At 50.8% G+C, this 27830-nt stretch overlaps 1 protein-coding gene across 1 annotated transcript in view; it reads left to right on the top strand.

Annotated features, from left to right (window-relative positions):
• The first annotated feature begins 796 nt into the window (after window positions 1-796).
• ALX4 (ALX homeobox 4) overlaps window positions 797-27830 on the top strand; it is a 53880-nt gene continuing 26846 nt past the window's right edge. Inside the window, exon 1 of the mRNA XM_004387644.2 lies at window positions 797-1293. Coding sequence (XP_004387701.1) covers window positions 843-1293 — 451 coding nt within the window. The 5' untranslated portion in view covers window positions 797-842. The remainder of the gene's footprint in view (window positions 1294-27830) is intronic.

Raw genomic sequence — 27830 nt, 5'->3', positions numbered from 1 at the left:
AGGGGGAGTAATTAACAAGACGTGAAAGTGACCATGTCCAGGGTGACTGACTACGGCGTCCGTTAATTCATGAAGGAACAGGAATGGTGGGGAGGAGTTGGAAACAGAGGAAAAGCACCAGTGAGAAGACTGAGACCCGGCAGCTGCGCTGCCAAGTTCGTGCAGAAGCGTCCCAACGACTCGCCTGCACCCCAAGGCCAGCGGCCCATCTGACTCTGAATGTCAAAACCAGTTAAATTTTTTTAGCCTGTCACTAAAGTTTTGCATACCCTCCGACCCCCCTCCCCCCAGGCCAAAGCTGGGACCAGCCGATTCCCAGCCGAGCCTCGGGGAGCCCTGGGGGTCCTGGCACCACCGGGGCTCTGCCTAGGATCGGAAAGGTCCTCCAGCGCCTCGGGGTTGAATCCCCTGCCAGCAAGTTAGTAGCATCTCTTTAAGAGAGAGGAAAGGAGGGGCAGGGGCGGGAGCAAGGCGAGTAGGGAGAGAGGAGGAGGGGGGAGGAGGAGAGAAGGAAGGAGCGAGTCAGGGGAGAGGGGGAAAAACTCTCTTTTTGCTTCAAAACCTTAAGTGGGCTTGGGAGATCTGGTCAACTTTCCGAAACATCTGAATCTTTTTACAGCCCTCCGTTCTTTCCCTGGGCCAGCTGTGGGGAGGGAGGAGAAGGGGGGGGTAGAGAGAGAGAGAGAGGCGGGCGTGGAGAGGGAGGAGGGAGCGAGCGAGCGAGCAGGCCGACTGAGCGTGCAGCCACCGCCTCCTCGCCTCTCCTAACTCCCGGCCAAGGCGCGCAGTGGCGTCCTCGCGCTCTTGCTCGCGCCCCCGCCCGCCGTCCGCGCACCCCAGGCATGAATGCTGAGACTTGCGTCTCTCACTGCGAGTCGCCGGCCACTGCCATGGACGCCTACTACAGCCCGGTGTCGCAGAGCCGGGAGGGTTCTTCGCCTTTTAGGGCATTCCCCGGCGGCGACAAGTTCGGCACAGCTTTCCTGTCGGCCGCCGCCAAAGGGCAGGGCTTCGGGGACACCAAAAGCCGGGCCCGTTACGGCGCGGGGCAGCAGGAGCTGGCGCCCCCCCTGGAGAGTGGCGCCGGGGCGCGGGGGTCCTTTAACAAGTTCCCGCCCCAGCCGCAGCCGCCGGCCCCGCAGCCGCCCCAACCGCAGCCGCAACCGCAGCCGCCCGCCCCGCAGCCGCATCTCTATTTGCAGCGAAGGGCCTGCAAGACGCCCCCGGACGGTAGCCTCAAGCTCCAGGAAGGCAGCGGCGGTCACAACGCGGCCTTGCAGGTCCCCTGCTACGGTGAGTGCACGCGCGGGTCCCACTGGGCTGGGGACCCCGGGGCCCGTGGCTTCGGCAGCCCCCCAGTATCCCCTCTGCTTGCGGAAGCCAGGAATTGACCGGCTGGGGAGGCACGGGGCTGAGCGGTGGATGACTCGGCTAGGAAAATGGGATCGCCAGCTCTGAGTGGGTCCAGGGATCTCTCATGCCCCTTCCCATCTCCTGGCCTGGGGCGCGGAGAGTTTGGCTTTTAAACTCGACTCGACTTTGTCGCCTTTTCCGCTAGCCGCTCGCTTTGCGCTGCCCGCGGGGCCCAATTTGAAACGGATGCTGTGCACTGGCTCGAGACGTGCGGTGGGCAAGCAGCGCGGCGCTCTGGCGCGGGGCTCCGGGCTGCCGAGGTTTTGCTCACCGCCGGCCGGGAGGCTCTCCTGGCAGCGCCACAGGTGGGAGCGTCGCAGGTGCTGAGCCTTGAGCGCAGTCGCCGGAGCGCGCACGAGAAGCCGCGGCACAGCGGCGTGACATCGGCGCGGGTCAGGAGTCGCCTGGGGCCGGGCAGATCCGAGTCCCGGACCCCGGAGCGCAGCTCGCCGCGGGGAGGAGGGCCTTGCAGGGTTTCCCGGGCGCTTCTCTCTCGGCGAGCTCTGGAGAGAACCGGCCTCGGAACAATAGTTTAGAAATGGGCGGGGAGGCAGGAAGCCGCAGGGTCCGAGGCGGCGGGGTGTCGTGGGAAGAGGGAAGGGACTGGGTCCCGCTTTGGGCCTGCAGGGAACCGGAGGGAGCTGGCCTAAATGACCTCCAAGCCCCCTTGAACGCGGCGTAGGACACAGGCCTGGGCTCCCAGAGGGCCGTGACCTTTCAGCGGATAGAACCTCTCCAGGGCGGTCTGAGGCCGGGGCAGCTCGGAAGCTCCGGCTTCTCTTTATCCACAGAACCGGGGTTCTGTGGAGAGACCTGAGCTGGAAGAGAGAGGATGGGAGAAAGGAGGGGAAAACCTTCTCGGCCAGTAGCCGGAGCTCTCCCATCCAGGCTTTGGGCTTGGCCTTGGGGCCCTGATGAAATGAGCCAGTCCTAAGGGGGCAAAGACTGCTGTGCTGATCCAGGCTGGATGGAGAGGCCCCAGGCCTGGGGACAGAAGTGAGGCCTTGCTGGCTGGAATAGCCTTAGGAAAACAGCCCGGGGGCAAACACTTCCTCACACTCAAACTCACTCTCCCTGCAGGCTCAAACTAATTCATGGCCGTTGTTGACACCCACAATATACACACAGTCATATGCTTGTCTACACTTGTATTCTACATACTCACATACCGCATCTGCCTCATGAGCCAACATGGTCACACAACAAGTACACACACTCTTGTGGCCTTGCACACAGCCACACACTCCCAAACCCACAGGACAGGGCTGAGAGCTGTAGTAAGGACAGGTGGGTGGCCTATTCCTCAATTCCTCCACCTTTCCTGTCCACCCTCCTGCTGGAGTGAGATCACACACTTGGATCCACAGGTACACAGAGCTCCACACAGGTGTCTCTTCCACACTCAGGGAGATGGGGGCTCACTGTCCACCAGCACCAGCCTTCCCAGACCCAGGGGCTCAGGTTCCCTCCTCCTGGCACCACCCAGGCCCCTCCTTGTCCCTGTCTTTCAGGACTGTTGGGTGAGAATAGGTCACAGACCGGGTGACCCATGGAGGTTCATTGTGCAAAGCTAGGGGACGCGTGTTTTTCCTCCCACTGCACCCCCACGCTCACAACGATTGTAAGCATGGTGCAGGACCGGGCAGTGTTTCGTTCTGTGGTGCATAGGGTCGCTATGAGTCGGAACCCACTTGATGGCACCTAACAACAACAGCAGCAGCACTGGATTTCTATGTTTTAAAGAAATTTACCACTTCTGAGGAGGCCAAGGTATTAGGCAAACAGAGAGCCCTAATGGCTCCCAACTTCCTGTTTAGAAGATACCAGATGCCTTCAGGTCCAGAGGGAAGGGGAGAGGGCTGACCCCCTCGGAGCACCCTCTCTGTGCCCTGCGGGGCCTCCCCACGCCAGCCTGGACCTTCTTCTCCTCACATGAGCCTCCTTAGCCATAACCAGTGGACCTGAAAGGAAGGGTCAGCCACTTGACCTGGGACTGCCCCAACCCACAGTGGGGCCTGAGGGTAAGTGCCGCCTCTAAACCCCTGTTTCCTTCACTGCATCAGGGGTGATACTTACGAGAAAGGCTTTGCTGGGTCTTTTGTAGGAGTAAGTGTGGCCCCACAGAGGAGGCAAGAGCTTCCCTCCACCCATTTCTGTCCCCAGCCTCTACGCTGTTTGGGACCCACGAGCCCCCAGTTCCAAGAGCAAGGCAGGCCAGGCCCCTGCTGCTGCTCTGGGCAGAGACACAAGCTGTAGGTTGGGTGAAAAGGCAGTCTCCACTTGCAGACAGGACCCCATTGCCCTGATGCCCAAATGGAAGCTACTCAGGGCAAAGCTACCACCAACAATAACCGCACTATTTATTCTTTCCCTTCTCTCCACTGGGGTGCCCTGTCCAGGAGGTGATTTCTGGTCCTTATAAAAAGGGATTAGGCACCTTTAGGGTCGAGATGGGGAAACCGAAGCACCAAGAGGTGAGGCTCTGCCCTCTGGGAGGAAGGCCTCTGGAGTTCCCTCTCTGGATAGTCTGCAAGCAGGGAAACTGAGGCACACGTTGGCAACTCAAAAGCGGGGAAAGGCAGTTCAAGGAAAAAGCCTTCGGGATGTTCCCAGGAGCTGGGGAAAGGAAGGCAGAGCCGGCCTCGGCGCTTGGCCTCAGCCTCGGCTGCTCTGTCCCGACCCCAGACGGCTCAGACCCGGCAACCTCCTTCCGGGCTCTGAGTAACCAGGCAGGAAGCTGTTGCCCTGATCTGCACACCAAGCCGAGATGGAGGCGAGACTCTAAGGCCTCCTCCCGGAACTCAGCCTCGGGACGCCGCTGCCTTCATTCGAGCGCCGCTCCGTGCGGGCCTCCAGTCTCGGCCGGCGGTGCCTGCTCGGAGTTGTCCAAAGAACAGGTGAGAAACCCTCACTGGCTGCAGGCGTTCCGACCCCTCCCTGGGCCTTCGCTTCCCCAAGCGTACTGTAAGGGAGACGGACAAGGTGACCCGCAACGCCCTCCGGGTACAGAGACCTTCGCGTTTTTACGAAATCGCCCCGCTGGGTCCTTGCCTGCTGCAATCCCGGCCCCGCCTGGCTCCGCGTCCGCGCTTAGGCCTCCCGAAGTCCTTGCCCGTCCAGCGGAGCCGAGAACGAGACCCGTAGGCCCCAGGAGACACGCTAGTTCGGAGACTTGACGTTTCTCAGCGGTGCCACTTGAGCCTTCTCCCGGTGGGGACAAGGCCCCCGGCGCCTCGCCCCCAAACCCGGGGCCAGACTTCCCGAGCCGCTGGTGGCGAGCCAGGCCTCGTCCATGCACCAGGGGCTCGGGGCCGCTGCGGGGAGCAGCCTCGTTACCTTTTCTTTCGCTTTCGGTTCGGTGCACGCAGGTTTTCGTTGTGAGCAGATTGCTATCCTGCTCCGATGGCAGCGCTGTCGGCGCCTCCAGGGACTCGGGAGACTCTCTGAGGCCAGAGACTCCAGGGGCGCCGCCGAGGGGCTGCTCCTGATTTTCTGAATTAAAAGCAGTGCACCAACACAGTCCACACACCACAAAATGTGTAAACTCCGCCCGGGTCGTATTCGAATTTAGTCAAAGAACTGGGGCGTGTTTTTGTAAGCAGGAGACTCACAAAGACAGCGAGAGATGGAGATGCGGGCTGAAGCAGAAAGAGCCAGTGGGTGATTGTGGAATGATCGAGAAAAAAACTCGAGCCCAGGAGCGGGGGCACTGTGGCGGTGGCGAATCTCGGCTCAGTTTTGCTGGGGGAGGAAGATGCTTTTAATTTTTTACTTCGTAAATTTCCACAGCTTGCAGCCTGCGGTAGAATTGCTCTCCAAGCCAAAACAGTCCGATCTAAACGCATGAATTCTTAAATGAAGAAACAGAAGGCCTGGATTAAAATTCTAGTATTATTTTAAATCAATCGATTTGCACAGTTACTGTCTATTTATTATCGGTTATGTACAGTAAAATACGCAGCTCTTAAGTGGAAAGCTCAAAGAATTGTTATGTGTGTGTACACCGGTGGACCTGTCTACCACTCGGATCAAGATGTAGAATATTTACAGCACCTTTGTGCACGAAATCTTTTGGGGGGAAACCTTTTTTGTTGTTATAAGAACATTTCAGAAGACTTCGGAGCGCCGGGGACCCTTCCTTGTTACCGCTCGGTAGTGTTACTTGAGCAGGGTGGCCTTCGCGCCGCCGTCCTGACTCCAGTGCGAGGTTACAACAGGCTGCGTTGGAAATCTCGCGGCGACCCGGCCGTCCTGGAGTCACCGAAGCCCTGGGCCGTAAGCGCTGCGATGCGGGGCCGCGGTAGGAAAACTAGATAAAACATCAAACATCAAAACGCGCCAAGGTCCCCGAGGACTTTCATTTTGGAGAGCAGCTAGGCATACTTTTGTACAGGGACGTAGCTCGGCCTCAGCCCCTTTCTCTCTTCCCGCAGCTCTGCGTACGGCTTGGCTTTGGTGGCAAATTGAGATGTGAAACGGAATTTCATCGCACCTGCCAGGGGTGAGGGTAGCTTGGCACCCTGCGTTCGGGCATCTTCGTGAACCCCTGAACCCGGGTCCCCGAGGCAGTAGACGGCGAGAGGCGGGAATAGCTGTCAGAAGCCCACGCTGCTCAGCAGGCAACCGGATGGGGGAGGCTGCGCTCCAACCTGGCACCTCTCGCTGCCAAGAAGGGGGAGCTGGGGAGGGAGTGCGGTAAGAGAAGAGAGAACCCCTGATCGGAGAGAGCTGCTGGCACCCGGAGCCTCGGCATCCTCAGCCACCACGATCCCGGTCCAGGAAGCCGAAGAACCTAGGCCTAGGCCGGGACACCGCTTTTAAGTGGGGTCCTGAGAGCGTTTTACTGCGTCGGGACGCCGCCTGCCGGGCGCCGCCTGACCCCGTGAGCCCGCAGCTTCGGGGTTCCCCAGGCGTCGCTCCAAGGCTTCACTCCTCAACCCCCGCACTGAGGTAACAAGGCGAGTTATCACATTAGGCAAGCCAGGCATCGAGGACCTGAGTGTGTGGTGATACCGCCCAACAAATCCCGAGTCAACGGTCCCCTTTTGCCCAGGGGCCGTGGGGGCCGCACATCATACTCTGGGTCGCCTGCAGCGATATAAGTAAAAAGAATATAAGTAAAAAGATACAAGTAAAAAGCTATAAGTAAAAAGAAGCCCTTCTTTCCAACAGTGCCTTTTGAGTGATGGAGGGGGTACACCTCTCCGGCAAGCAAGTCCTCCCAGCCGCAGCCCGTATTGGCGAGTGCTTCACGGAGACTGGAGTTACTAGTGGCTCCCGATAGCTGCCCCTCCAGAGATGCTGCCTTGCTCCTCCTTCTGTCAGTTACAGATGTGCAAATGGGCAACATCTCATCTCCACTCAAGATGCCCCTTCCCCACCCAGTACAGGGGTGCGGCGCACCGCGGGGACAGCGACTGCCGTGCTGCCCGGAAGGCGGTCTACCCAGAAAGGGGGACAAAAAACGCAATGGCTTGGATGGAAGCCTCCAGTGTGTCCAGAGAGGTGTAGCAGAGGCCCCCGTAACACCACACCGCCCACCGTACTCCCCTGTCCACAGCAGTCTTCTCCACCCCATCCCACCCTGCACCCGCCAGCACCACCGAGGAGAAAGTGGGAAAGGAGTTAAGACTCAGAGGAGACGCGCGAAGTGGGGGCTCAGAGGAGCAAGAGGCTGAGGTGCGCGGCGGTGCAGGGCTGTGGGCAGGTTCGGATTCGAGCAGGCGCGGCAGAGGAAGGGTCTCCGCGGTGCCTCGGGGCTCTTTGAAGAGGCGAGAGTGACTGGGAGATACAGATACCGGGAAGAGGCGCCGCCGCCCGCCAAGTACCAGTCGTTCCGGGAGACCGCGGCGCGTGTACTTGGGACAGCTGGGCGCCGCTGAGGGTTCGAAAAAGAGCCGGAGTCGGTGAGCGATTCAGCGGATTTTTAAAGCGGATTCTCTTAAAGCAGATTCTCATTTCAAAACCGGGCCGGCGGAGTACCCAGACCACGTACCGAAACCGATAGGACACCGCAGCTAGGTCAGGGTGGAGGAGCTGGTTCTCTGAGCTCCCGGAGGACTATGCGGGCCGCAGCGCCCTGGAGGAAAAAACTGGGAAACTGCAGACAGTTTGGGTCGCGACGCGAAGGTCCCGCTTGGCACACACGAGGTCAGAGCGTACCTTCGGGGTATAGGTCGCCGCGGTCTCCACGCTCTCGTCTCGAGCTACTTCCTGCATGGCCCTGGGGACTTGCCTTCCTCTCTCGAGGTCTGACGTTTAGCCCTACGAAAATGCGGACGTTTGGATAACTTCAAAGTCTCCTCTGGGGTCTCTGTGCAGGCACCAGTCTGGACCCATCTCCACCCCCTTTCCCTGCCTTCGCCACCCCCACAAACATCCCTTTTTATCCGGGAGAAATCGGGAGTCAGGTGGACTGCAAAGGCTTCCCTGGAAGCGGAAACGTGTTCTCACGGTTCCCGGGGGTGTACAGAAGGGGCGTAGTGCCCAGCCTTCCCCCCTCCCCGGCCCCCGGTCAGTGCCCCTGCAGCATGGGGCGCGGTTGAATGCAGATTTTGGGCTCAGGGCTAGGATGTAAAAGTGAAGAAAGGGTGAACCACTGGGGTGTCCTTGTCCACACGTGGCCAGGTTTAAGCCAAGACTATGGGGTTCTTGGCCCCTGGGGCCACTCAAGTCCCCTGTCTCTGCTCACCTTCCCTATCTTCGCATTTATTGAGTACCTGCTATGTGCTGCACCTTTTCCTAGGAGAACAAACCGAGTGGCTGCCTGTTGACCTATAGTCTGCATCCTTCCAGGCGTAAAAAAACCAAAACCAAACCCATTGCTGTTGAGTCGATTCCGACTCTTAGCGACCCTAAAGGACAGAGTAGAAGTGCCCCATAGGGTTTCCAAGGAGCACTTGATGGATTCGAACTGCCAACCTTTTGGTTAAGCAGCTGTAGCGCTTAACCATTACGCCACCAGGGTTTCCAGGCATGTACAGTTGGGCTTAAATGTTTACTGGCTGGAAGAATGAGAAGAATTGGTAATTCATTCGGAGTGTTTCCGCGAGCGGGGTTAAGAACAGCTGTGAGCATATCCCAGTACCTTGGTTCTTGAGACTGCAGTCCTGGGGGTTTGTGTGAGTAGGTGCACCGCGTGAACGCGGCGGGTGTGCGCCCCTCTGGGTATGCGCCCCGCCCATACTCAGCGAGCGTGCGTCCTACTGTCCTAGTGTATTGCAGCGCGTGGCCATGTACACTAATTTTTGTGCACCCCTGTGTGAGAGGCGTGCGCGCTGCCTAGCGCTTGCGTCTGTGTACTCTGTACTCCGCATACGAGAGCCGCGCCGCGTGCGTGCAAGGGCGAGTACCTGTGCGCAATTCCCGGCACCCCTCGAGTGCCACATAACGCGCACCTTGGAGAAACTAAGCAGCCGATGCGTCACGACCGGTGGCCTTCCTGACGCTGGTCGAGGCTTCCCCGGGGAGGCTGAGTCATCCAGTCACGGAGTCTCCTTGTGGTCAGTCCTGGGCGGGGTCCGTGGAGCCTCTGCGTCCTTTTGGGGCCGGTAGACAAGGTCCATCCAGCCCACCCACACCGTTTAGAGGCCTCATCCCAGCCACCACCTCTTGAGGGTACCCAATGTCCCGTGCCTTGGCTCATTGTGGAAGAGAAGACATCATGGCACCATCTTCCTGAACGTTGTTGTGATTAGTTGCAGTGGAGTCATTGCGACTCACAGCGACCCCATGTGTGCAGAGTAGAACTGCTCCAAAGGGTTTTCAAGTCTGTCACCTTTTGGAAGTAGATTGCTAGGCTTGTCTTCTGAGCTGCCTGTTGGTGGATTCGAACTACCAACATTTTGACTAGTAGTCCAGCGCTTAACTGTTTGTGCCACCCAGGGACTCCTTTCCTACACGTTAGGGATCCCATTTTGCAGATAAGCAACCACAGACTCAAGAAGAAATGGGGCCCTACAGCGGGGTTAGTTGGAGGTCCAGAACCCACTGCCTAGACCTCCTCCTTCCACCGCTGTGGGCGGGGAGTGGGTGAGTGGTGGTGGTTGGGAAGGGAAGAGGTTGAGGAAAATCTCATCCCTGCTCACCCACTCTGTGCCTTCGCTGGGACCCCTCCAGTAAGTAGCACACTCCCACTGTGCATCAGATAGGGTGGCCAGCAAACCGAGCCCACCATGTGTTAGTGGGGATTGGAGTGGGGGGACAGGAAAGCACCTGTGGAGTTGCTGATGGAATTTTAGGGACCCGTGCCACAGGCAATGGAGCCCTGGTGGTGCACTGGTTAAAGCACTTGGCTGCTAACTAAAACGTCGGTGGTTTGAACCCACCAGCTGCTCCGAGGAGAAAGATGTGGCAATCTGCTTCTGTAAAGATGACAGCCTTGGAAACCCTGTGGGGCAGTTCTACTCTGTCCCTACAGGGTCGCTATGAGTCCGAATTGACTCAAAGGCCATAGGTATCCTGCATGCATCAGCCGGATTGAGCTCCTGCTCTCTACCCGGCTTTTTGCACCAGTGAGGGTGAGCACAGCCCAGATGACTGCGTTACCCCTCCCCCAGCAGATTGCCAACCGGCTGGGCCGGCATCATCCTTCAGGCCCTGGGACCCTGGTCACACCCAGGAACCAAGGTTCACTCCCCACATACATAATGGGTCATGGCGTCAAGGTGAGGGTTTATCCAGTGTTGGAAGAGGCAGCAGACGTCTGCTGGCCCAGATGTCCTCAAATGTCCTATTTCACAGACGAGGGAACTGAGATGCCTGATTCCATCTACTCATTGCTCACCAGACTTTGCGTGATGCTGTGCCAGGCCTTGTGGGGGATTCTGAGAAGCACTGGTCACAGCCCTTGCCTCAGGTCCAGAGGAGAGACAACAAGTAACTGTGCCATTCCAGTCCACCGGGGCCTGCGCTAGCACGGGGGACATCCGGAATCAGGCAGTGCAGGGGAGGCCGGATTAGCTGGGAGGCAAGAAGGGCTGCCCTTGGGGCTTGTGCTCAGTAGAAGCCACCACCTGCTCCATACCCTGAACTGCCAGGTGGGTGGAACCTCAGAGTAAGGGGAGGGCTCAGGTAGGCTGAGGGAGGTAGGAGTTCCCAAAAGCTGGGATCTCCTGTGGGCTCTGGAAATGCAGTTGCTTCTTCCCTCCTCAACTTTCTCCTTTCCTTCCTGGACACTTTCTGGAGATCAGAAGACCTGGGCTCACGTCTTGGCTTCTCCATGGAAACCCCCATGTGCCCTTGGAGGAGCCCACTCACCTCTCTGGTTCACACTTACTTCCTTCATTTGTAAAATGGGGCTATCTGGGCCTCTCCTGTCTGTGAGGGGCGGAGGTGTGAGGCTGGAGAGTGAGTGTCCACAGGTACTCCCTGAACTACCATCTTCTCTGCCTATGGAAATTCTTGTCCCTGCCCCTGCTCCCGCATGTTGTGCCCTTAGAGGGTACTACCACCTGTTGCCATAAAGTCAATTCTGACCCATGACGATCGCCTGTGTGTCAGAGTAGAACTGTGCCCCAGAGGGTTTTCAATAGCTGGTTTTTCAGAAGTAGATTACCAAGCCTTTCTTCTGAGGTACCTCTGGGTGGACTTGAACCTCCAACCTTTCAGTGAGCAACCAAGCACATTAACCGTTTGCACCATCCAGGAAGCTAGAGTATTACAAATGGCGGCGGTGGTGGGGTTTCTGACCAGGTTTCAGAGTGGAGATGGAGACTTTGGCACCCTCCTGGATGTGTGAGCCTTCCCTACGTCCAGGTGTTTACCTGGCCCTGCCTGCAGCCCCACCATTCAGCTATATGGGTTCACATCTGGTTCACATCCCAGCACTGAGCTGGGACATCTCCATAATGTCTGCCTTCAAGGGGGGGAGCTCACCATTCAGCAGGGAAGGCAAATGTGCACACAGCTTTGTTGCACAGGACCGCTTTCAGGGCCTCAGTCTCCCCATCCATAAAACCCCTGAGTGGGATTTCTGAGGCCCTGGGGACCTGTGACATGCCAGGCCTGCGCCAAGTGAGAAAGGGACTGGGATGGAGGCACCTGAGAGCTGGACATTTCTCCAGGATTCTTGGTGGTGGGGATGGCTCTGGACCCCACCAGTGTGCCCGATTCATTGTACCAAGAGGCTTCTTGGGTGACAGAAGGTTGGTTCAACCTACCAAAGGTTAAGAGTCTGGATATGCCTTGTCTGACTGGTTGCCTCAGTTTCCCCATCTGCGGAACAGGGACAATAATGAAGTGAAGCTGCTGGACTGCAAGTGAATGGGGGATTAGAGCTGGCAGGCAACCCCCCGTTGCTGATAGCACCATGTGATCACCTACACTGACTGAGCCCTCCCTGAGCCCTGGGCATTGTGCTATTTCATCAAGTCCCTGTTACAACCCTATGAGACGATACTATTATCATCCCTATACCATGAATATGGAAACCCTGGTGGCATAGTGGTTAAGTACTATGGTTGCTAACCAAGAGGTCGGCAGTTCGAATCCACCAGGCACTCCTTGGAAACTCTATGGGGGCAGTTCTACCCTGTCCTATAGGATCTCTATGAGTCAGAATCAACTTGATACCAAAGAGTTTTTTTTTTTTTTTTTAATATCATGGATGAAAACTAGAACTCATAGGGATGCATAGCTTGCCTAAGGTGAGACAGCTAGGAAGGAGAAAGCAAGCTCTCAATGGCCAAGAGCTTCAAGAGCCTAAAAGGCATTCTTTTTTAGGAGGATCCTAATTAGACTTGAGGTCACTGTAGTCCTATCCCAGAGGACCTGGGGATGAAAGGCTGGGTATTATGAACATGGCCCCCACGCAGCCCTTCCCATCCGGTCACCTGTCTGCAGTCTCCCCAGTGGGGAGTCCACATCTGAGGGTGTGGTGAGGAGTCATAAATCATGTTTGGGCTTTGACACCTGGCAGGTCAGAGTTCTAGTCCTGACCCTGACCTTGGGCACAGCATCTCCAGGTTTTCACATGACCTGCAGGACTGTGGCAAGAAGAGGTGCCAGGTCTGATGCCAGCATCTCAGAACTGGTGTGAGGGATTGCTCCTTGAGTTTCCAGAGGCCCCAGGAACACACCAGAGGCTCTGGTTAGGGCAGGGTGCAGTGGAGGAACATCTAGGGGACCAAACCAGGGGAAAATAACACGTTCCTCCCAGGAAAGAGGAGAGAACACATGAGGTGTTTGTTCTGTTTCAAGCTGTTTCCCCAGAGTCTGCAGCAGGACTCGGTGCAGATAGTAGGTGCTCAACAGATGTTGGTTGATGAGCAACTGAATGAATGAATAATATGGGACATGAATGTGCTAAGAACTCTACAAATCTTTCCTTCCTTCCGTCTTCTCTTCCATCCACCTACCTTTGAATCGAGGCCTGGGATGGGAACTCTTGGTCTGGGAACCTGACTTCTAGTTCTCCTGCACCCTCATGAAAAATAATTTCTTTCTTGTGGGAATCCCTGTGGGCTGTGGAAGCAGGGAGCCCTTGGGGAGCCCTATTTTACATGAGTCTTGGGTCTTCTCAGACTCTGGCACCCCTTCTCACTATCGCTGCCCAGCAGCCTCACCTTGGAGACCACAGGCCTAGGATCTGGCTGCTGTATCACCCAGGGCTGGCTCTAGTCAAGTGTGCCTGCTCCCCCTGCCCCCCGACTCTTCTCCTCAGCCCTCCTTATTCCCTGAAGGAGCTCCAGGTCCCTCCACCTGCAGCCCCCACCCCTTGTCTGTCCTCTCTAGGCCCTCATTCTTCCCTGCTCCCTAGGGCTGCCCACCCAAGAGATGCTGGAGTTCTTCCCTGTGCTCCCTTAAGTGCCATCCTGTCCACCCCAGGGATTCTGAGATCCCTCCAGCCCCAAGGGATGGAGCCCCCTGCCCTGGGCAGGATGCTGTCCTGACCTCACAGCCACCACCCCGCCTGGGTTCCCAGCTGGTCCTGCCTGCCCCAAGGCCTCGAGGTCTGGGCTCTCCCCCAGCAACACTGGTGTTCTTCCACCCGTCCCCCAGCCCTCACTGTCTGCGGGCATTGAACACCCGTGATGCTTGAGTCTCACTACCGGCCTCCACAGAAGGAACTACATTTAACAGATCTAAACCAAGGCTCGGAGAGGTGAAGCAGCTCTCAGGAACACAATGAGACTAGGACCCAGTCATGTCCTTGTTCCTCCCACGCACTGAGGGGTGCACACTGGCACTGTGGCTCCAGGGTGCCTGGGTGTGAATGCCAACCCCCTCACCTAGGAGCTTGACTGTGGCCAAGGTTCTTCTTCTTCTTTTAATTTTGGTGAAAGTGTACACAGCAGTACGTACACTCATTCATCAGTTTCTACATGTACAATTCAATAACATTGGTTACACTCAGGGCCAGATTAAAGCATGTGAGGACCCTAAGCACTGATATTCTGTGAGGCAACCTCCTCTGCTTACTCATGCATTGGAACTAGATATGTGAGTTATACATATACATGTATATATGTGTGTGTGTGTGTCTTAGTATCCATAATGTAATTTCTTTTTAAATGCAACTGTAATATTGGCGATTGAACACAAAAGTGGCATATGCCATTTTAGCAGAATGAGATGAACTGGACTATAAAATTTTCAGTGGATTGGGTACTAAGATTTTCGCTATATACCACATTTTCTACAAAAAGAATATTTCACATATTCTACAACAAAGAAAATGAGTCAGTAAACTTAGTTGTCTCAACAATCAGTGTAAAATTCTATTGATCTCTCACAATGAAAAATTGACTTTCACCAATTTTGCCTTAAATGGCTCATACTTCAGTTATAATGCATGTTTCATAATAAATGCTATAATTATAAAAGAACAAATGAAAAGATGTCATAAAAGAAAATTTATTGATCAAAAAACAAATATCACAACAAATTACTATATTTATTTTTAGATAGATCTTTCATCCTAACATGTTATAGTTAAAAACATTTCTTTCTATGCTCTTACAAATTCTTCAATGATTTCATCATAGTTAAGCTGCTGATCAATATCTACTTCCATACATAGTAAGGGTAACGAATCGAGTCTTTCTTGAATCATTGTGTGCACTGAGGGTTTTTGAGTCTCTTTAGGGACAATGCAGTTTGTGATCATTAAAGTTAGCAATATGCATAAAGCAATTTCAACATTGGGAAATACGCATTGTATTTTGTCTTCTATTATGGAATCATACGTGCCTACATGAGTAAAGTTTATCTTTCCTGAATCTGTAAACTTAGTTCTCATGTAAGAATGAAATTGTTGCACTTCTCCGTAAAGGTTTGTATTTAAGTCATAGAGATAAGCCTGCACTAATTTCTTGAATGCCTTCATGCATTCTTCATCAGGTATATCCACATTGTTTAAGAAGGAAAATCTGTTTGAAAGAGCTTCATACACTTTTGCCCTTCTCTTCATGCAAGAGTCAAATGTGTCAGTGATGGTGTAGTACGCGGTTATGCGAAATTGATCTCTGTCACTCAGCGAAACTTCTGGAGCACTTCCGTCATTTACTTGTTTCTTTCTAATGCTTCTGTGACAGTGAACTGCTTGATAATCAGTATTGGGCGGTACTTTGTCGTGTTTTCAAATTTTTCAAAATCTTCTCTTAAATTATGTAAATACCCTGTTAATGACTGGTAGAGATCTGCGCATGTCTTCAAATTTTCTTCTGAATCTTGGAGAGCTTGACTTGTCCCATGAAAATGCTGCAATATATTATTCCACATAACCAACATAAACACATACTCTAGTGTTTGCATTTTGTTGATGATGTTTTCAGCTTCTCGTTTGGTATCTCCTTTTTGTGTATGGATTTCAACAATATTTTCTAAGGCATCTAGAATCTGAGTGTACGATTCCAGGGTTGCACTTATTGCTACAGCATGCGCTTCCTAATGTGTATTAGAAAGACATTTTAATATTCCATCATTGCCTAAATATGTCCATTGGTGAGCAGAGCCAGCAAAAAATCTGTAGAGTAACTGAACAGTAGAAAAAAATCAACTGCTTCCAGACAACAATCTACTTTGCTGCGTCCTACAAAATTAAGTGAATGCAATGCACATGGTATGAAAATGGCATATTCATTACATTCTTAAATTTTCTGTTGCGTGCCTTTATAACGCCCTGACATATTGGCAGCATTGTCATGGGACTGACCTCTGCACTTAAAAATATCAATTTTGCAAATTTCACATAAATAGCGAAGTACTTGATTTGCAATTTCTTCACCTGTATGACTTTTTAAGCTAGTAAATGTGATAAATCGCTCAACAGATTTTCCACCAGTTGGAGACACATATCTTAACATAACACTTAGCTGATCTATATGATAAAGATCAGGAGTGGAATCCATAGACAAACTGAAATATCAAGCTATACTTATTTCACTAAAATAGTTGATTGAACTTTATCTCTTAAGTTTATTAATTCTTCACATGTTGTTTTAGACATATACAATGGGTTGCCTTTTCCTGTGTTACCATATTTTGAGATGCAACCTGCTAAAAATGGATCAAGCTGAGCAACACATTCAAGTAAACTCCAAAAATTTCCATTTTGTGGGGACCCACACACTTCATTTCTTCCTCTAAAATAGTCTACATTCAGTGATTGTTATAATGACAGCAACAATGCATTGCAAAATGGCTTTCCAATACTGATGTTCTTCGTTAATTTATGTTTCCAGTTCATGGGTTAGGCCAAAACCATGTCTTCAGTTTAAATATGACAACATACAATCCCTGTGAATTGAACTGTTTTCATGTTTACAAATCATATTTGAGTTGCACCCATCACTAAATCCATCCATAGCAAATCAAGAGTTAAATGATTTAGGACTGAATAGTTTACAAACAAAACAATATACAGAGCTGACTGACAGAGAATACAGTAGCCACTCCCTCTTATAATTTTCACCATTAGCTATGCACTCTAGAAATATATTCTGGCTACAGAACCTTGATTGTTTACCATCCAGAAATTTTTGACACGGATTTTCAAATGGTCTACTGTGATGTTGACAGTCAGTTGGCCCTCTTTTGAGCCAATAATTTACATCATTAGAAGAAAACCTATTCTACAGGATCTGTATTTCTGTTATTTATGGGGTCTACAGATGCTACAATTTCAGATTCAAAAATAGTTTCACTTTCTACACTACTATCAATTTTTTTACTACAGCAAGGAATGGATGCAAAATTTAGAACAAATTCGGTTATATTCCTATTGCTATTAGTGATTTCAGCACTAGCAGTTTACTAGTACAACGATTTGCACCCATTAAACTCAAGTCTTTAATGGAAGAAGCCTCTTCTGAGTCATTACATTTAGAAAGGACGTTAATTTTAGAGTTGTCTTTAGGGACTCACAAATCCTTTTATTTTTATCTTCTGTGAGCTTTCGTTTTTGCATTACACTTAGTTGTTGCTATTTCATTTTACCTGGATATAAAATTATGTCACTTTTTAAATGTAGTTCTCCCATAGCAAATAAATGTGAATAATTAAACATAAATAAAATTCATAAAACAAGTAAAAGTTATAAAATAAAATTTACATTTGAATTTGGACATTAACACAAAAAATTATATTTGAAAATTAGTAAGCAAAAAAAATTGATTTGGAACTTATAATTTTGTTCTTCAGGTCTGAGATAGTAAAAAGAAAGAATACTCACAAGGCAAACCCAAAACCAAACCCATTGCCACTGAGTCGATTCCTACTCATAGCGACCCTATAGGGCAGAACAGAACTGCCCCATAGAGTTTCCAAGGAGTGGCTGGTGGATCTGAACTGCTGACCTTTTGGTTAACAGCCCAACACTTATCCACTGTGCCACCAGGGCTCCATTCTTATAAGGCAATTGGAAATAATTTTATTTGTTTCTCATATGATGTTTGTTGGTGAGCCCTTCAGAGATCTTCATGAGTGTTTTTTGTCTCAAAATAATATTTAAAAACTTAACCACTCACTTTCCAGCCTTTGGTACTGCATCTTCACAGTTCATTGGACTACTGCTGATACCGGACAGAGGCGAGAGCAATCACAAGGAGCAGGATACAAATATAAGGGTATGCTCCATCTGAAGACAGTTTTTGGTTAGCTTTGCACAGGACCAGATACATCACAAGTCACATGATTGTAGAGCCACTGGCAGGTTCTTCTGTGGTCAATGAGAGAGAACTGAATGTGAGGTTATACCTGATCAGTCTGAAATGAAAAGGAAAATATAATGGGTATCATATACAAAATTTATTAAACGGTATCAATTTCATTTCGTGCCCTGCCAGTTCCCTTCCACTGCGGTGCTCACTTTTCCTTGTGTCCTGTCTGCTTGGCATCTGTGGGTCTTTGCTTCAGACAACTAGTGTTCCTGTTTTGTTGATGGCCTAAGCATATGCTTACCTTGCTTACCGGGTAGTCTCTCCCTGGTTCCACTCCACACTGTGTCACCATTCTCCCTATCTCTACCCTTATTGTTTTGTCACTTAGACTCACTACCCCCTAAACTTCACATCTATGCTTTAGAGTTACTGTTGACAATTACATCTTATCTTGGCCAAGTTTCTTGACCTCTCCACACCACAGTTCCCTCATCTGTAAGTCGAGGATGAGAATACTCCTGCTCCTGAGGATGAAATGAGAGAATGCACATGAAGCACGTAGAGCTGAGATTGGGATGTAGTCCATGCTCAGGGTGCCAGGCTCTGTGGGGTCGGTGTGGACACAGACGTGGAGAAGACTCTGCCTGGGAGGGGCTCCCTCCTGCCTCTTTAGAGAGGGAATTGGACATAAGCAAAGCTGTGAGAAGTGCTTGGTCAAAGGCTCCTCCGCCCAGCCAACAAGTCCTGCAGGTTGCATACCCGTGCCAGACAGGTGCTGGGCACTTGGCAGGGAAAGAGCTGGTTCCTGCCCTCAGGGAGCTGACAGCCTCATTAGAACATGCTACGTGTGAAGGAAGGAGTCCCTGGGTGGTACAAAGGTTAATGTGCTCAGCTGCTAACCAAAAGTTTGGAGGTTTGAGTCCACCCAGAGGTACCTTGGAAGAATGGCTTGGCCATGTACTTCCCAAAAATCGGCCATTGAAAACGCTATGTAGCATGGTTCTACTCTGACACCCATGGGGTAGCTGTGATTCAGAGTCGACTCCATGGCAACTAGTTTTGGTTTACATGTGGGGGGAATCCCCAGGGGAAGTGACACAAGGACTGAGGCTTCCTGGATGGGGACATTTAAGCTGGACCTTGGAGGTTGAATAGGAGCACCCCACCTGAAGGAGCTGGAAATGGCATTCTAGACTCAGGAAACAATATGAACAAAGGCTTCAAGTCAGGAAAGTACACAGTCTGTGTGCAGAAAAGGAAGTTGGAGTGCAGGGCACGGGGGACCCTGGGGAGACAGGGCCTGAGGCCGATAGGGGCAAAGCTTGGAGAGCCGTTCGATTTCTGCTGAAGGGTTTGGACTTTGGGAGAGCAACTGGAGGACTCTGAGCAGTGTGGTGAGAGACCAAGACCCCAGGTGGTGGGCTCACTGTGCTGCCCAGCATGGCCTGCTTATGTGAAATCCAGGATCCCAGAATCCACCAGGAGCCTCGTGGGCTATTCTGTCCATCCCCTCAAGAGATTCAGCTCAGAGACAAATTGGTTTTCTGAGAATCAGGGCTGATGAGAAGGGGTGGGGGTCAGAGCCACAACCCTGGTCCCTGGCTAGGTCCCTGGCTGTTTGGGAGCCCCCATATCCCTTTGACTGACCATTCTGTGAGGACGTGGCCTTTGGGGAAATTCTCATGTACTCTCAGGTCCACACCTGCTCCTGAGAGGCCCAAATCTGGGACCATTCCTTTCATTCAGCTGATCCCAGAATCCTCTCCTGGTGGAGCTGGGAGGAGCCCAAGCAGGGAAGCCCCTGCCCACCCTCACCGGCTCTGCACTGTCTGCCCGGTGCATATGTTGAAGATTTTCTGTTTGATACCCATACGAGACACTTGCTGCTCACTTTCTCCTGCCCCATCCATCCTACCTTGTGTTCTCCCGTAAGCAGCACGGCCAGGGCTGGGGCTCTGGGGACTAGTCAGGAGGCTGCACGCCCAGCTGGCAGCCAGATCAGGGAAGGAGGCTAAGGAGAAGCAGCCGTCACCTCCAGGAAAGCGGCAGGAACCCCAAAGGCCTCTCTTGCAAAGATAGTTCTTCCTCGTTTTGGGCTTTGGAATCACCAGCCACAGTGCAGAGCAGGCTCCCAGCCCACGCTTGCTGACCTTCCAGGCTCCATTTAAATAGAGGCCCATTTGAGCCTGGCTTCCCAACCAGGTGCCCTGAAGGAAGAACGCAATTTCTAGCGTCCTTGGAAACTCATAGAAACTGTGTTTTTCTTGTAATTGGCTGCAAAAGACTGCCTGAAGCTTCAGATGCCTTTGATTTGGGAGACTGGTACAGCCCAGGACCTGCAAGCAGATTTCCCAGGTTTGCAGCCTGAACAGCTGAGAGACCTTGGGCAACTTAACTGACCTCTCTGTCTCAGTTCTCTTTTCTGTAAAGCGGGTAAGGAATAATATCTACCTTTTAGTAATAGTGTGAGGATAAAATGAGGTAATAAACAAGAACTTAGAATAGCTTCTAGAACAGACAAAGTGCTCAATAACTGTCAGCTGTTATTATTGATAGGATTTTGCTGGAATCCTGACTATATCAGGCTGCTGAGAGACTTTGACACTTACTGTTGACTTGAATGCATAAAATTGGAAGATGAACAGCTTGTTGCTGAATCTACACTGGTTGACATGTAAAATATAGATGAGTGACAAAAGGGGTGGAGGCTGGCTGTCTGCCTAGCATGGGGTGGGGGGTATCAAGGAGGAGAGAAAGCCTCACTAGGGCCCCTCAGACCCTGCAGCCCACATCTCCCCAGGCTGCTGCACTCCATGTCCTAGTAATAGGTTACACACATCGCAATGGATTAAGATGTTCTTGGCAGAAGGTGCACACTGCATTGTAAAGCAGAGACGCATTTGAATTTTTTTTCAGTCTGGATGAGGGGAAGTAATGAAAAGATCATTTTCAACCAGCATGTTAATTCTGAATATTGGAGGCAAGCTGAGTTACTTAGACTTATTGCATGTGATGGCCATTTAGATCAAAACTCTGACCACAGCCTTAGGCATAATTATCTTTTAGAAATGTTGACTTTTTAGCCATTTTATAGTCTTAAATACGAAACTTTTAAAAGCAAAGATGGAGCCATCTTTTCCATCCTTATCAACCTCCAGAAACTTTAAATAGAAACCTGGCCAATTAATTCAGCCCTAACTTTTCCTTTCTTCTCCAAGGGGATAAAAACCTTCTTGCCTTTTCAGTTTGTAAGCAATTCTTTACAACAAACGAGTTTGGAGAAAGGCAACACTTGATTTTGGTGAAAGAGGCAAATTCTTTCCAGACTGATGCGATACTTCTGCAGGCTGAGAAATTCAGTTAATTAAACAAGATTAATTTGATTCAACAGAGAGTTGTTGGGTGCCAGACACTGGGAGGGCCGATGTAGTCACGGAGCTTTATAAGACACTTTCCCTGCCCTTGTCAGAGGAACCACCTAATGGTGGAGATGACCATGAATACAATGTTACAGTGCTTTGTGATTTAGTTACTAGAGGCCAGTCCGGAGCTCAGGGGGTCCCTGGCTGGCGCAAATGGTTAACGAGCTTGGCTGCTAACTGAAATGTTGGAGGTTTGCGTCCACCCAGAGGCACCTAGGAAGAAAGGCTTGGCAATCTACTTCAGAAAAATCAGTCATTGAAAACCCTATGGAGCACCGTTCTACTCTGGAACACATGGGGTTGCCATGAGTCAGAGTCGACCTGGTGGCACCTGGAAAAAATGGGGCGGGGAGCTCAGAGGAGAGCCTGCAAAAATCCACAGGAAGGAGATAACGCTAAACTGGACAGGGGACCTGGGGTTCCCTAGGCATAAAGGGCCCTGGTGTGGCCCTGAATCACCAAAGTTCTTGTTGTTGAGTAGAACTGTCCCAAAGGGTTTCCTAGCCTGTAATCTTTACAGGAGCAGATCGCCAGGTCTTTTCTCCCATGACGCAGCTGGATGGGTTCAAACCGCTGACCTTTCGGTTAGCAGCCGAGCGCTTAACCATTGTGCCACCAGGGCTCCTTTCCCCGAGGCTGGTTTCTGTATAACTGCTGCAACAGCAGCAGCAGCCAAAGCACATTTCTTGAATGGCCCCCTTCCCACTCCCCACACCCAGACACCTTTCAGGTGGTATGATGGATGGAGGGCGGCTGGATGCTCACACCAAGCAAATTCTTTTTGACCCGTTAAACACTGGTGTGGCTCTGTAAGAAAGTCTTCCAGATGTTGCCAAGAGTGGAAGTGGGAGTGAGGTTTTTATAAGTAGTTTACAACCAACCTGAACTTTGTCAGGTGGTTTTGGGAGCCGCACTGCTCTCAATGCGGTGATTAAAATTACAATTCTTATTTCATGGTTATACCTTCAAGTTGCAACCAAACTTAGATTAAACTATATTTATGTAAGAGTCTCTCTTTAAGATAAAATGAAAGTTTAAAAAAAGTCACAAAATAAATTTACATTTACCCCTACTACCCATTGCCATCAACTTGATTCTGACTCGTAGTGGCCCTAGAGGACAGAGTAGAACTGCTTCATAGGTTTCCAAGGAGTGACTGGTGGATTCGAACTGCCGACCTTTTGGTTAGCAGCCTGAGCTCTTAACCACTGTGCCATGAGGAGTCCAGAATTTACATTTAGCATCTGGTATTTGACAACGGTTTCAAATATTTTTACCCCATTTGCAGTCTTATTCTGTGAAATGGGCCCTGATTAGAACTACTTAAAAAAAAATTAATTGATTTTTTAGTGTGGTAAAAATATATATAACAAAACATGCTGTGTCCACATTTTTTACATGTGCAATTCAGTGACATTGATTACGTTCTTCATGTTGTGCAACCATCACAGCTCTCCATTTCCAAATTTTTCCATTACCCTAACAGAAACTCGGTGCCCCGGGAGCAACTTTGGACAGAGGTTAGTAAACATCTCTCTGGGCAGCTGGAGCTGGGGAAACTCAAACTGAGGAGAATGCAGCGGGGAAGGAAACGAGGACGGGATGAGGCATTTGCAGTTTGAGTGGCTTTGCCTTTGCTCTTGCAAAGGCTTAACTAGTCCCCAAATTATGATCACTGTAGCAATGCATCATAAAACGGGCCTGTGATAGAGTATGCTGTGTATCAGGCAAAGGTGTGTGTTCATGCCTTCTGCTTCATTCAAACCTCACAACCATTCTGGGTTGTGGATATTGTCAGCCTCACTCTACACGTCAGGAAACAGGCACACAGAGGCCAGGTCACTTTCCCAAGGATACTTCTCAGTGGGGGGCCACTAGGTGGCTTGGGAGCCTCCTTAGTTACCTCCTTTAGCTCCCCACCCCAATTTCTTTAACGGGAAAATGGACATTTCCTTGTTTTATCTAAATTGCTAGCTAAACACAGAATCAGAGTCCCTGGGTGGCACAAATGGTTATGCACTTGACTTACTAGCCAAAGGGTTGGCAATTCAAACCCACCCAGAGGCACCTTGGAAGATAGGCCTGGCTATCTGCTTCCAAAAGGTCACAGCCTTGAAAACCCTCTGGAGCAGTTCTACTCTGCACACATGGGGTGCCATGAGTTGGAATCAACTTGATGGCAACTAACACAACAAGACACAGTATCGGTGGAGTCCTTCAACCGGATCACTGCCTTGAAGCCCCTCCTATATAGAGATCTGGAGTTGCCCCTGGAAATATGATGCCCTCTTCCCTGCCAAATCAGTCTTAGAATAAATAAAACCAGAATGCTATTTAGAAATGAGGATGGTGAAATTTCATCTTGCTGACTTTGGATACATCAGCAGGAAAGGCCAATCACTAGAAAAGGATCAGCAAAAATGAGGGAAGCCCTCGATGAGATGGACTGACGTGATAGCCGTAATGATGGGCTCAAACATATCAAAGATCATGAAGATGGTACAGAACCAGGCAATGTTTCATCCTGTTCTACGTAAGGTTGCCATGAATCGGGGCCGGCTCAATGGTGACTAACAACTCCTCGCCAAGGCTGGGCTAGATGCCCCTGCTCTGCCCACCACCCTGCACTGTAAGCACTGCCTCCCACGTGGAGGAGGACTTTTGAAGGTAGGTGGTTGTTGTTAGCTGCCGTTGAGTCGGTCCCCAACTCATGGCAACCCCGTGCACGATAAGATCAGACCGTTGTGATCCATTGGGTTTTCGTTGGCTGATTTTTTCAGAAGTGGCTCACCAGGTCTTTCTTCGTAGCCATAGTCTGAAAGTTCTGCTAAACCTGTTCAGCATCATAGCAAAACGCAAGCCTCCACGGACGTATGGGTGGTGGCTGAGCATGAGGTGCATTGGCTGGGAATTGAACCCAGGTCTCCCGCATGGAAGGTGAGAATTCTGCCACAGAACCACCACTGCCCTCTTGAAGGTAGGGGCTATGTTTTACTGAGCTTTATATTTCCACCACCCAGACCTTTGCCCAGCACATAGTTGGTGCTCCAGAAATGTTGAATGAATGCAGCAAGTAAGAATCAGGAGTCAAACCCAGACCTGTCCTACTCCAAAGAATTTCATTCATTTCATTTAGACTTGTGCAGGATTTAAGCTTCCCCATCTTGCCTGCCTGGGGACTGAAAATGACATGACAGAGTCCCCATCAAGGGGGTTGGGGATGCAGGTTTTCTTCCTGTTACACAAGAGAAGCAGAGGCTCAGAGGGAGGAGGTATGAGATGTCAAAGTGAAGGTAGACAGGGGCAATGGGCAGACAAACCACAGGGTTGGAAGTCAGGAGGGCTGGGTTCAAGCCCCAGCCCTTCCGCTAACAGGTTGTGTGATCTTGGCCCAGCCATGGTGCTCTTGGGGACTCAGGTATCCTGCCTGTAAGATGGGGGGTGGCCCAGTGTGGTCCCTGGGCTCTAGGGGCTTACTGTTGGGACAAGGAGAGGGCCTGGGCCAGCTCCCCTCTGCTGTCTGGCCACGAGGTGTCAGTATCTCTCCCAGCCAGACAAGCCATGAGACAGAGGGTGGCCTGGGGGATGAGACCTGGGTGGGAAGGTGGGGAGATGAGAAACTTTGTCATCTTGAAGAGAGCAGCTAACAGGGGTGGTTAGAGTCCTGGCTGAGGTCAAGACCCCTACCCACCCCGATAAACAACAGGAGGTAATCTCCAAGTGTTAGATCATAAGTGGGACTTCTCATGGTGACCCTAAAGCTTGTTTGGGTTAGTCCTCTGAGTTGGTCTCAATTGTGTCCCCGTAGGATAAGAGGACACCTGCCTGTCCTCCCTCTAAGGGCTTGTCTATCTAAGAAAGCCAATGAATCATTGCCTTGGTAGGCAAGACTCTGGCCTTGGAGTTGGACCATCTGGTTCAACTCCCAGCTTGGCCCCTCCTACCTTTGTGATCTCAGGCAAGTTACTTCTCTGGACTTCAACTTTTCCATCTATAAAATGGGAGTAACAATATTGACCTCGTGGGGATATTGTGAGACTCAAATGAGATAGCAGATGGGTCAGTGTTCTACAAATACAAAGATTACATTGTTGTTATTGTTATGTTATCAGCCCTGGTTGGAGAACCCTGGTCTATTTGATTTAGGACCTGCACACTTCGGGTGGGAGTCTTGTTTTACCACAAAATGTAACATGCTTGGTCAAGGCCAAGACCGCCTTGGTTTTCAATACTCAGTTCAAGAGCCATGCCATACCGAAGCCTTTCCTGACCTTGTCAACCAGAACTGACCACTCCTTCCTGTGGACCTCACTGTGCCCTCGATGCAGTCATCTTGCCCTTGTCCATCAGGGCCCCCTTAACACTTGACCACACTTGTTAGTTGTCTGTCCCCTCCACAAGTCCATGACTCCTCTCCTACAGAGAGACTCTCAGGAGGTGCTCAGTGATATGTGTGGAAGGAATGAAAAAGTGAACGGATAAATGGATGAATGAACAGATGCAGGTCAAGGTACAGTGTGGGGAAAGGACAAGACAGAACAATCTGGGCATAAAGATGGGGGACGGAGGGGACCCAGACCTAGACGGAGTTGGCCGTGGAGGCTGAAGTCCAGGATAAAGGCCCTCAGGGAAATCAGCAAGTGGGATTTCTTTTTAACCACTTTTTTTGGATACAAGGAAAACTCACTCATTTGGACAAATTACACGAGAGCTGAAATCGTAATTGTAATAGACTCAAAAAATAAAGTGCTTTTAAAAATTTTAAGTTCCAACATTAGCTTGACCCCAGCTAACAAAATGCTGCCTCCTACAGGCCTTAGAAAACCCCCCAAAAAACACCTGTTGCCGTCGAGTCAATTCTGACTCATAGTGACCCTATAGGACAGAGTAGAACTGCCCCATAGAGTTTCCAAGGAGCACCTGGTGGATTTGAACTGCCGACCCTTTGGTTAGCAGCCATAGCACTTAACCACTACGTCACCAGGATTTCCTCAGGCCTTAGAAGAGCTGTGTAAGGAACCATGTGCTCTAATTGGTCACCGATTGCTTCCGAGGAGGTAGGGTGTCAAAGTGCTTGGAAAGCAAGGTTTGTCCCTAGAAGCTGGCATTCTCCTTGGGATTTGGATTAGAGTCTGCAAGTCCATTTATAGAGGCTATGGACCGTGGGATGGTGGTAGGGACGGGGAAGGGGGTGCTAACAAAACTTCAGGCCAGTCCCTCTTCCAATTGTTGCAAATGCTAGCTTCACGAGAAGGAATCTTGGATAAAGTGGTTTCTTCCCATTAAACAAAACCAAACCAAATTTGTTGCCGTCAAGTCAGTTCTGACTCATGGTGACCCCATGGGTTACAGAGTAGAATCACTCCATAGGGTTTTCTTGGCTTTAATCTTTACTGAAGCAGATTGCTAGGCGTTTCTTCCGCTGTGCTGCTGAGTGGGTTCAAACCGCTGACCTTTAGATTAACAGCTGATCGCAAATCATTCACACCACGCAGGGACCCTTTCTTCCCACTAGTCCACTTAAAAAAAAAAAAAAAAATCAGACTAACCACTTTTAATTTTGACATAATTTCTGATTTATAGAAAAGTTATGAGTACAAAGAATTCCCAGATACTCTTTACCAGAGGGTCCAAATGTTAAAGTTTTACCATATTTGCTTTATCATTCTCTTTCTCTCCATATCCCAGGGACCAGTCAACTCGAAGGCAACAGGTTATGTATGTATGTTTTTATATATATACATAAATGTATATATTTATATTAATATATAGATATATGCATATACATATATACATACTATTTCTTTCGAAACTGTTTAAGAGTAAGTTGTAGGGATCATCCCCCTTTATTCCTGCATACTTCAGTGTGTAGGTCCTAAAAACAAGGCATTGGCCCATGTTTGAGGTTCCAGACATTCAATGAAGTCTGTCTTCTGTGGGCCAGTTTTATCAGGGCCAGAACTGAAGGTGGGATGTGGTGGGGTTGGCTTAAAGGCATCTGAGAGGGGCTATTCTCCTGGATCCTGTCTCCAGCCTCCTCGCCCAAATCCCACACTGGGCATCTTCCCCAGGAAGTCTGAGGATGGGGGCGGGGGGCTGGAAGAGGAGGCTGCAGTCCCTGCCTCTGCTGATGCCTCCCTTGGGAAGAACCCACAGCAAGCTGGTAGCAGTTCTACTAATTACATGGAAAGGCAATTGGATAAAATGCAGGGTGCGGTGGGGAGGGTTGGCATGGCTCAGACATTTCTAGTTATTTGAATGTTTCCCGAGTGCCCGCTGCCCCCAGCCTGAGCCCCTGCCCTCGGGAGCTCACAGTCTAGCTGGAAGACCAAGGAATCCTCAGGGGTCTCTGCACCGAGGGAGGCAACACTGGGGAATAAAAAGAGCTCAGGTCCCAGGCTGGCCACTCAGTTGCTGGTGACATTAGTTGGGCCCCTGTCTTCCCATCTGTAAAACGAGGATGTTAATAAAGGCCACCATGTGGCAACTGTGAGGGAATTGAAATGATTCAGGAAGTGGGGAGAACCAGGAAGGAAAGAGAGAGCGAGGAAGACAGGGACCTGCCTCATCCACATCTGTCTCCGTTGAGGTTCTAGGACAGTGGCAGACACACAGTAGGGCTGAATAACTGCCAGTTTGGCAGATTTTCCAAGGTAGGGCCTGAATCTTCAACCAAACTTCTAGAAACCCCACTGGGGACTAGGTCCCAGGGGGTACCACCTATGGCCCAGAGAAACTTTATTGGAACTGCAGTGCCTCCTAGTGGCCTGTGTGAGCAACTGCAGCTTTGATGTTGGCCTGCTGGGAGTTGGGCCCTAGAATACAGGGACCAGGGAATCAGCCCTTGGATAAACACTATGTCCCAGGGCATGGTGACGCCTTCTCATTCTTGGCT

The sequence above is a fragment of the Trichechus manatus genome, unplaced genomic scaffold (assembly GCF_000243295.1).
Source record: "Trichechus manatus latirostris isolate Lorelei unplaced genomic scaffold, TriManLat1.0 scaffold00191, whole genome shotgun sequence".
Lineage (NCBI taxonomy): Eukaryota > Metazoa > Chordata > Mammalia > Sirenia > Trichechidae > Trichechus > Trichechus manatus.
The sequence above is the reverse complement of the archived record's forward strand: the minus strand, read 5'-3'. Positions and strand labels throughout refer to the sequence as shown.